This window comes from Chrysochloris asiatica, unplaced genomic scaffold (genome assembly GCF_000296735.1).
Source record: "Chrysochloris asiatica unplaced genomic scaffold, ChrAsi1.0 scaffold00001, whole genome shotgun sequence".
Classification (NCBI taxonomy): Eukaryota; Metazoa; Chordata; class Mammalia; order Afrosoricida; family Chrysochloridae; genus Chrysochloris; species Chrysochloris asiatica.
In genome coordinates, this window is record NW_006408519.1 from 7,650,771 (window position 1) to 7,661,968 (window position 11,198).

An 11,198-nucleotide genomic window follows, 5' to 3' on the forward strand; every position below is an offset into this window, starting at 1 on the left:
GTGGTTCAAGCTTATCAGCTGATCCTTGGAAACTCTATACAGGGTCGCTATGAGTCACAATTAACTCTACGTCACTTAACAACAACAACAACAACACCTCTACAAGAAAAAGACAACTCAATTTTAAAATGGGCACAGGACATGAACAGACACTTCACCGAGGAGGAGATCCAGGCAGCCAACAAACATATGAAAAAATGTTAACAGTCATTAGCCATTAGAGAGATGCAAATCAAAACAATAATGAGATATCATCTCACACCAGCAATAACAGCAAAGATAAAAAAAATAAATAAATAAAGGACAATAAATATTGGCGGGGATGAGAAGAGCCTGGGACTCTCCTGCATTGCTGGTGGGATTGCATAATGGTCCAACCTCTTTGGAAAGGAATATGACACTTGATCCAGCAATTCCTCTACTTGGTATTTACTCACAAGAAATATGAGCCATAACACGAGTAGATATATGCACACCAATGTTCATAGAAGCACTATTTACAATAGCAAAAAGATGGAGACAGCCTAAGTGCCCCTCAACTGAAGAATGGATAAACAAACTGGTACATACACGCAATGGAATGTTATGCTACATTGAAGAATAACAAGGAAGCTGCAAGCCACCACATAACATGGATGAACCTTGAGGACATTATGTTGAGTAAAATTAGTCAGTCACAGCAGGAAAAGTACTGTATTAGGACCATTATTGTAAAAGACTAAGAAAAAAACCCATACTAAAGGGGCGGGGGGATTCTTTGCTGGTTCCCGGGATGTGGGAGATTGGGCGAGGGGAGAGAGGGAAAGGTGGAGCACAGGGCAAGGATTAGACACAGGATAGTTTGGGTGCTAGGAAGGGGGGGCAATACATAAGAAGGGGGACGGGAATGGAAGAACAAAGCAGACGGAAAACAATTAGGCAGTTTTGCTTGGGCTAAGTGGGACAGCAGTAAATATGATGTATGCACAGTCTGAACAACAGGGCTCTAGGATACATGGATTGAGACATGGTTGGAATGAGCAAAAGGGGGGCAATAATGTTAAGATGCTTGGTGTCTTTTGAATCTTGGATTCCCTGGCTTACCATTATAAAATAGACATTTGAGGGAGAGAGCAAGGAATAGCCAGAAATATCACCATAGAAAGCTTATAAGTTCATCTTTTGCCTATAACTGATTGGAATACCTAAAATGGGGCTACAACATGCCCACTGAAGGAGGCTTCCTGGAGCCTCTGCATTACATAAGACCGTAGGTGGAATTCTGAACCTTACCCAGAATCTTCTGAGGTGAGAAATTTCCACTTGAAAGGACAAGCAGACCAGCATGGAGCAGCTAGAAGAACAGAAGATACTTCTTGAAAGAAAGACCAGCTGGAAAAGTACAAAACAATAAGGCAGTCCAGAGGGTGCGGAGGAAGTTAGAATCTCCACTGAGTAGTATGCAATCTCTCTGGGTGGGCTGATGAAATGAGATGTGGATAGGTCTCCTGTGATACAATAGTGAATAATTGTTATCAGGACTGATTGTGAGGGTTGAAAATGTAATGGTAAATGTTTTGTAGCAAAAGGAGGGGAGTGATTGACTGCAGTCTAGGACCGGAGGTCCCTGGGACCATCAAGGGAGAAGAGCAGAGAGCGGGACCCTACCGAGAAGCAGCGACACCAGAGTTTGAGGCAGAGAAGATGACATGGAGAGATGGAATGGCTAGGGACTTTAGACCCGGAGAGGGGCGAGGGACTGTGTGCTGATGACCCAGGGGGAGCAGGCTTGTAGGTTATACCTTTTGGTTGGTTGATGATGCATGGAGGGGATTGTAACCATAGCAATGATCAACGAAAGGATGAATGTAAAGCTAATGTTCTCCATGTAAACTACCACATAATTCACAATAAAACATTACAAAATAGAAAAAGAAAAAAATATATATATACAGTAAAACAAGTGAAAAGAACCAAGAAAAAATTAAAAAGAAATTTATACCATGGACATATAAGAAAATATCAAAAGTCCATTTACATGTTTCATGTTAAAAAGAAAAGTTAATGGTATCTGTATAATATTCTTAAACCTGTCTCTGCTGTCTTCAACTTTTCCCATTAACCACCAACTCTTGGCACCTATAGATTGAAAAATGAGAAGTACTTATGATTCTAATTCCACAATATGTGAATTATAATCAATGATATGTTATATTCAATTATGTGCTTTCAAATGCGATTGTATAAACACTGTAACCATACTGGACCTTTGTGTCTCAAACTTTGTTGCTGCTATCAGTAGTATCATAGTATCATAGTTTTCCAAACTATGTATAGTAACCATAGATAGATGGATGGATGATTTTCTTTACTAAAAATAATTTCTCATTTTTTTTCATTTGTGTAGGTCTTTAAGTGGACAGGTGATAATATGTTTTTTATCAAAGGAGACATGGATTCACTTGCTTTTGGTGGTGGAGGGTAAGTCTCATGAATATTTTACTGTGAGATTTTTAAAGAAATGTACTGCACTTGGATTATTTATAAAATCAATTAATTTTGGAAAGTTTTATCATCACAGTCCTAATTTGTTCGTAATGAGACAAAGTACAATACAATATATTTGCAAGAAGTTGCTATCGTTAGTGTTGTTGTTGTTATTAAGTGCCGTCGAGTTGGTTCCAACCCATAGTGACCCTGTATAGGGTTTCTGAGGATCAGCTTTAACCAATGACCTTGCAGTTCAAATGTCTTTGTAGTCTGGCGAATTAACCCACAGCACCTTAAGTGTAGTATTTGAAACTATTGGTAGAATATTCATGTTAGAATGCTATTTAATTGATTCCCTTTTGACTAAAGACCATCTTTTTCTCTGGCATATAGTGACACCTTGGTATTTGAAAGGGAGAAACACCAAGGCTCAGATTTTTAAATATAGGTATTGGTATGTTATTTATACAGAAAAGGCCCAGGTACTTTCATCTTTTTTTTCTTGAAGACTATTTGGACTAATATTTTTAAAGACAATAGGAATTTGTTTGCCTACAAAAAATTGTAGTGACTCCTAAGTTTTCAGGATTTTTTTGTTTTGATTTTAATACTATGAATCAGTCAGTACTTTGATTTGATTCATTTGATATTGCAATCACTGCAAGAAACTTGTCCTTAATCAGATATTTAGTCTTATTATGATTTTATAGTGTTTGGAAGTAGCTTTTTCTGCTACATCGTGTTCTGTACTTCTCAAACAGCACTTAGCAAGCATCGGAATTTCTCCTTTAAGATCATACATGGAGTATGCTTATTAGGTCCCAGAGTTATGGCAGTCTTAGTTACATTATTTGTAACCCACAGTTGAGGTGATATAATGATAATTCAGGTTTTTGTTAGCCTTCAAGAATATTCATAATTCTGAGTGATTCTAATCAGTTCTTTAAAAAAGCTGTCTGATCTCTGGGCCATATTATTTCAGTGTCTCAAAAGTTTTGTTGTTAAGCATCATTGAGTCAGTTTGGACTCATAGCAACCCTGTAAAGGGTGTTTAAGGAGCCACTGGTGAGCTTGAACTGCCACACCAACTAGGTATTGTTATTTTAACCTACTGTGAAGGAATTAGCTGGTAATTTAAACACAGGTTATTTTAGTTTGGACTCTTGATATGTTGTTTATACGATCCAGTTACATCTTTTTGTACGAGGGATGGGTGGAGGGAGAGAAATAGGTGTCAATAGTAGCCTTACATGTGATCCTGTTAGCTTTCCTGGTAGGCCTCACAATCAAGGGGCTTATAATTTTCAGCTGCTAATGGAGTCCTGGTGTGGTGCTATGGGTTAATACGCTGAACTGTGAGGTCAGTGTCAACCTCAGGGTCAGCAGTTCAAGCTCACCAGCCACTCCTTGGAAAACCTATACAGGGTTGCTGTGGGTCAGAACCAACTCAGTGGCACTTAACAACAATGGAGCCCTGCTGTGGCACTGTAAGATAAGCACTGGACTGCTAACCATATAAAGTCAGTGGTTAAAACCAACTAACACCTCCTCAGATGCCCTATACAGAGTCTTTATGAGTTAGAATCAACTTGATGGCACTTAAAAACAACAAAGGTGCCTAAGTCTTTGAAAATAATATGAAACATGTCATTGGATATTTGATGGAAGTGAATTTAGCTTGTAAAGTGTGATCTCACCAAGCTAAACTGACAATTGGCGACATACAAGAGGCATTGAAAAAGTTCATGGGCAAGTTCCATCATCTTCTAATTCTGTTTTTTCACGAACTTTTTGAAGCCTCCCCCCACCATATTAAATGTCCAATATTTGAAGAAAAGATTACTAGCTTAGAAAGGTGGACTTTATATTCTAGAATTCTGAACAGTAGCCTCAAAGAGATAATAAATCAGTATGTGCTAGACTTTGAATGCCAGCCTAGGTTCACATTCTACCTTCAACATACACTACATGTGGAAACTCTTAACAAGTGCCCTAGTCTTTTTAAACTTTATTCAGCTTATGAATTAGACATTGAATCTGCTGACAGTCTTCAGAAATCCATTGAAACATGAACTATGTGCAAATCCTAGTATAGTAACTTCTGCATAATTGATACTCAACAAATGGTAGCCACCATAACTCATTTTCTTCTATTCAGCATCTTTTCTCTTTTGGAACCATGGAAGGACTTTTACTGTGGTTCTTCTTTTGACGCCATTGGACACCCTCTGAGTTATAAGACATTAATTAAAGTTTTGGAATATTCCTTTTATTCCCTTCAGTTTCAGTCCCTTAGCCTTTATGTTTGTTCTCAGGAAGCCATACAAGACATCCTTGAAAGCAGTGCTCACATAGAAATGTACTTTCTGTGTGTTTCATCTGGGCCAGATCTTTAATTCTTGTATATATTTTTTTAAAATCTTGGTGATCACAGACCTTATGTATGTAAACACTAGCAAAGTCATGCACGCTGTCCCTGAAAATGAATATGCAAACTATATTTGTTAAGTATTCATGAACTCTGAAAGCTTCCAGTCAGGTTCAGAAGGTTAGTTTGCCATTCGTACTTTATAATAAAGCTGATAGAAGAATGCACGCTATTATTATTAAGAATCTTGGGGTCAGTTTTAAGGTAATTCTTAAAGTCATCTAGCATTACAACTAAATACAAATAATCTTTTTTTTAAAACCCTTTTCATAGTTGGCAACAGAGGGACTTTATAAGGAAATTCAGCCCTTTCCTATTCTCCTATCTAATACTGTTGTTGTTAGGTGTTGTCGAGTCAGATCCAATGCATAGCTACCATATACACAACACAGTGAAACTTGGTCCAGTCCTGTGCCATCCACACAATCGTTACTACGTTTGAGCCCATTGCTGCTGCCACTGTGCAAGTCCATGTCATTGGCGGTGGGGGGGGGCACTTCCTCTTTTTTAGTGACACTTCACTTTACCAAGCATGATGTCATTCTCCAGGGACTGGTTGCTCCTGATAATAAGCCCTAAGTATGAAAGATTAAGTCTGAGCATCCTGGCTTTTAAGGAGCATTCTGGTTATATTTCTTCCAACAAAGATTTGCTTGTTCTCCTGGCAGTCCAATACCATTATTCAAATGTGTTAATTCATATAAGGTGTTCCTTATTCATTTTCCAACTTTCACAAGCATATGAGGCAATTAAAATATCATGACTTGGGTCCTGTGCACTTTAGTCCTTAAACTGACAACTTTGCACTTGAACACTTTATACCAGAGGTGTTGTACAGCAGATTTGCCTAATGCAATATATTGTTTTATTTCTCAACTGCTGCTTGAGTGTTGATGGTGGATCTAAGCAAAATAAAGTCTGACAATTTCAGTGTTTTCTCCATTTATCATGACGTTTTTATTGGTCCATTGGTGAGGATTTTTGCTTTCTTTATATTGTGGTGCAACCCATATGAAGGACTGTGGTCTTAAACTTTCAGCAACCAAGGTTGTATTATATGTATATTGCAGGTTGTTAATGAGTCTTCCTCCCATCCTGAAGTCACATTCTTCTTTATATAATCCAGTTTATCAAAGTATTTGCACAGCATGCAGGTTGAACAAGGATGGTGAAAGATTACAACCCTGATGCATACTTTTCGAAATTTTAAACCATTCGGTGTCCCCATGTTCACTTTTAACTATTGCCTCTTGGTCTGTGTATAGGTTCTTCATGAACACAATTTAATTGCTCTGGAATATTCAACTCTCTGTTGTGCTGTCCATAGCTTGTCGATCCACACAGTTGAAAGTATGTGCATAATCCATAAAGCACAGGTTAATATCTTTCTGGTAGTCTATGCTTTCAACCAAGACCCATCTGACATAAGCAGTGATATCCCTCATTCTACATCTTCCTCTGAATCCAGATTGAATTTCTGGCAGTTCCCTGCCAATGTATTTTTGCAGCTGTTTTTGAATTATCTTCAGCAAATTATTTGCATGTAATATTAATGATATTGTCCAATGATTTCTGCATTCTCTTGGATTAACTCTCTTTGGAATGGGCACAAATACGGATCAGTTGGCCAGGTAGCTAGCTGTCTTCCAAGTTTAGTGGCAAAGACGAGTGAGTGCCACTTGTTCTTTCCCAATACCTAAGTGCACATTGGACCTCAGTGTCATTGGCTCTTGATCATATGGTACCTCTTGAATTGGTTGTCTATTGACCATTTCTTTTTGGTAAACTGACTGCGTATTCCTTCCATCGTCATTTAATGTTTTTTGCATTACTCAATATTTTGACCAAATAAGCTTGAATTTTTTACTCAGTTCTTTCAGTTTGATAAATGCTGAGCATGTTCTTTCATCCCTTTTGGTTTTCTAACTCCAGATCTTTGCACATTTCATTATTAGATTGGACTTTGTCTTCGCGAGCTGCTGTTTGAAATTTTCTGTTCAGTTCTTTTGCCTCCTTACTTATTCCATTTGCTATTCTGTAGAGCAAGTTTCAGAGTCTCATTTGACATCCATTTTGATCTTTTCTTTCTTTATGTCTTCTCAGTGACCTTTTGCTTTCTTCCTGTATGATGGTCTTAATGTCATCTCACAATGCTTATGGTTTTCGATCATGCTATCTAATGGCATCAAGTGTTTTCTTGAGGTGATCTCTAAATTCAGGTGGGATATGTTCAAGATCCTATTTTGGCTCTCACACACTTGTTTAAATTTTCTTCAGCTTCAGCCTAAACTTATACATTAGCGATTGATGGTCTGTTCCACCGTCTGCCCCTGGCCTTCCACTGGTTGATGATAAGGAGCTTTTAAACTATTTCTTTCCACAAATTAATCAATTTGATTTCTGTGTATTCCATCTGGTGAAGTGCACATGTATTATCATCTTTTATGTTTAAAAAACATATTTGTAATAAAAAAATTTTTTTTATAATTACTGTTAACACTGCTAGCCTCCACAGCTGAATCATCATTCTATCGATATCTTTTCCCACTTTCCTTTATCCAGATTCAGCAGAACTGAAACATTGTTTGATGGGAGTTACAGACTGTGGCTGTGAGACATTAGATAATTCACTACACTATACATTCCAAGGTAGAATTTTTGAAAAAAGCAAAAGCTTAAACTATACATAGGCCAGTTTTCTCAGAGATAGTAAGATGCCATATGAATTCTTTTGACTATGTTGAAGGTCAGAAGTTTAAAACATTCAAATTTTAGAGCTATGTAGGTGTTGAGAGATTGCCTTATCTTTCTTTTTAAATAACAGAAAGTATACCACAAAAGAATTAAATCTCTTAAACCAATTTTACATAGTGGCCAACTAAATCCATAAGCAAGTCTTCTTGATCCCAGACCTTCCCCCTAACCCCAAACATAGCCACCTATACTTTTGAAAATACTCTACTAGACTCTGGCTCAGATTTGCTGGTTTGATCTTTTAGTAAATGTGGAAAGAGAATTTCTAAGAACTACTCATCTGAACACTTTGGTAACGAGTGGTCTTTGCCTCTTCCATCATCTGTTGTTGTTGTTGTTATGTACCGCGGAGTCGGTTCCGACTCTTAGCGACCCTGTACAGGGTTTCAGAGGGTGTAAATCTTTATAGGAGCAGAAAGCCTCATCTTTCTCCCAGGGAATAGCTGGTGGTTTCGAACTGCTGACCTTAAGGTTCGCAGCCTGATTAGTAACCACTAAGCTACCAGAGCTCCTTTTAGGTAGGTAGAAATTCTCCATATGATAGAAACAAAAATTTTCCCCCTGGGATTCCAGTTAGATAAATTATTGTTATGACTCCTAGTGACCCTGCATATGGTTTCTGAGGCTGTGCATCTTTGTGGGAGCAGAAAGCCTCACCTTTCTTCCACAGAGAGGCTGGTGGGCTTGAACCACTGACCTAGTGGTTTGCAGTCCAGTTCTACAGAGCCTCTGTGCTTTATTATCTTTTCAATTCCTATAATACCTGTTGCTTTTTTTCTTGGTCTTTCTGTTAAAGAATTTTAGCATTACATCTTTATCCATTTAAAACATCCTCAAACTGAACTCTTTTGCAACCCAATTATTATTTTACAATTTAAGGCATAGCATTAAAAGATTTTTAGTATATAACTTTTTTTTTTTTTTTGTATTGTATTGCAGGGGAGAATTTGCTCTTTGGCTTGATGGGGATCTCTACCATGGGCGAAGCCATTCTTGTAAAACGTTTGGGAATCATACACTTTCTAAGAAGGAAGATTTCTTTATCCAAGACATTGAAATCTGGGCTTTTGAATAAATATTATGCTCTCCATCTTAGCAGGATAATGCCCCAAACCTGACATGAACAAGCATTGTTTTGAAAGTTCAAGTAGCAATACAATGTAATATGTCGCTAGTGTTTTAAAATTAGTCCATATCATCATTTATTACAGCTATAATTTTGGAGTTTATTTTTTCAATCATGTTTCTGTCCCAAAGTTCTTTAGGTTTAGATAGACCTTGGCCTAGGTCCATGCAACATAACTGCCTGGGTTTTGTCAGGATGTTGGCATCATTTGGATCATAATGACCACCTCATCTCAATCCATATTATCTCAATCTCTTAACAAGATGGTGCACTTTTGTTGAACCTATTTTGGTTTATTATTATTATTATTATTATTGATTCTTTATTAGAGCATTCTAATTGGGGCCTTGAGGGAATGAAAATTGATAGATGATACTGCAGTAATATGAGGTTGGGCACAAATGACTTTTGGAAATGCTCATTTAGTTATTCTTGTGAATGAGAACCACTTGCCAAAATAATGCATACTCTGTAGACCAGTGAGTAAAGGACATTTCTAGTTTTAAGTCACCCTTCAACATTCTCTCTAGTAATTTTGAAGGTATTCTCAATTTCATTTTACTGAAAATGAAATTCAAGGAAAACTCTGGTTGTAATAGACCATAGTGCACATGGCCTGCAGGTTTGGGCATATACTTTCATCATTGAATTATTTGATAAAGATTTATAAAATGACACTGGAGAATGAGAACTTGATGATTCTATTGGATTTAATATTAAGCAAGAAAATATAGTATTTACGTATTTGTAGCTTAGAAGGCATTCTAAGTATAAAAACTATGAAGCAGATGCGTATTTCTTCAATATTGTGTCAGATATACTATTTTATAGTTCTCTTGTTTTAGCATTGTTGTACACCAACTTCCAAAATATAGTTTATTCCTGTTCAAAAGGAAAAAATTACTTGTGATTTTTTAAATTGAGTGGTTTATGTTATTAATTACCATTAGCATTTGCTCTTATTAAAAGACAGTGATTATAGTTGACACTATTGTAATTCAGTAGACTTGTGGAATATGCAAACTTAAATGTCAAATGACCTCAAAATTAAAAAAAAAAAAAAAAAAAAAGGTAGACTATACTAGTAGTTCTTATCCTCTTTTGCAGGAAAACAATAATAAGCCATGTGGCAATAATTCATCAGTTGATTTCAAGCTTCATGTTATGCAAAAAAAATAAATCCACAGAAACCCGGCTGTTATACATGTGACAGTGACTTTGTGCTGAAATTTCAGCTATTCCAGATAAACATTGTATATTACCTTGTAAATTAATGTCTAAAGGTAGTTTTGTTCTTATAGATGATACTGATTGCCAGGTTGCTTATAGCACTTTGAATTATTCTAAAAATGAAATTACAAGCAAAGTATGTTGACTTAAGTAGTTTTAGTTGTATAGCACTTGAGTATATTTAGTTCTTTTGAAAGTTTAAATAATTATCTAAGGAAGCATAATGCTTAATGGAGGAAAAAGTTCTATTATATGCTGTTACTGAATATGAATAGAAATCCAGGGCATCATTTCCTTATCCATATGTAAACACTCATTATAAGTTAGTACATAGATTAAATGTTTACAATATAAGCAATTGTAAATAAATATATCAGGTTTTTTTTGTTGTTTTGTTTTCCCTTTTGGGCTTTCACAGCAGTATTATTGTCTTTGTGGAGTGAATTAACCACCCAAAACAAACAAACAAACAAACCTGTAATTGATTTCAATTACAATAAGGTCATAGTGGTATATACCAAATAAAATTAAATACATACCTAAAAATTTTGAGTTTGGATTTATTGAATATCAAATTATTTCCATTACCTAAGAAATTTTTGTTTAGACCTGTGACGTTCTTCTATGTATTTAAGTGCTTTTAGTTGCCTGTATTAATGTGATGATGGTTATGAAAGGGTGCATCCCATGTAGAAGTACTAAAATTTTTAAAATAAGCATGTGTGATGGTCCTTGGCATGTGGGAAAATACAACTCAGTTGATATTTAAAGTATATCGCTTTCTTGGTGGAGAGTGCATAGTAAGTTAAGCCCAGTGTTATTAAGAGTCTTGTGTGCAATACCAAGAAATTTAGACATTTTTTCTTTATCCTATAGGAGGCATTAGGACCATTTGATCAATGAATGACATAATTAAATTTGTATTTTAGAAAAATCTCTGGAAAACAGTAGTAGAAGAAAGACTAGAGACTAGGTGGTGACTAATAAACAAGCCTGCCGTATAGTAAAGAGAAAGCAATAATGTGGCCTGTAGAAGAATAGTAGCAGAGGAAATTTAGGAATTAAATTAATAGTACTTGGTGTTATTGTTTAGGTGGCAGAGAGAATAAGTTAAGGATAGCTGTCAGATTTTTATTTAGAATTGGGTATATTATTCCTCAAGATAATACACCCTTAAAGAAACAAGAAGAG

General features: G+C 36.2%; 1 protein-coding gene across 1 annotated transcript in view; it reads left to right on the plus strand.

The window, feature by feature from the left end:
- Positions 1-8,726, plus strand: part of OXR1 (oxidation resistance 1) — a 141,228-nt gene extending 132,502 nt beyond the window's left edge. Inside the window, 2 exon segments of the mRNA XM_006830824.1 lie at positions 2,387-2,460; positions 8,591-8,726. Of these exon segments, the coding sequence (XP_006830887.1) occupies positions 2,387-2,460; positions 8,591-8,726 (210 nt within the window).
- The last annotated feature ends 2,472 nt before the right edge of the window (positions 8,727-11,198 follow it).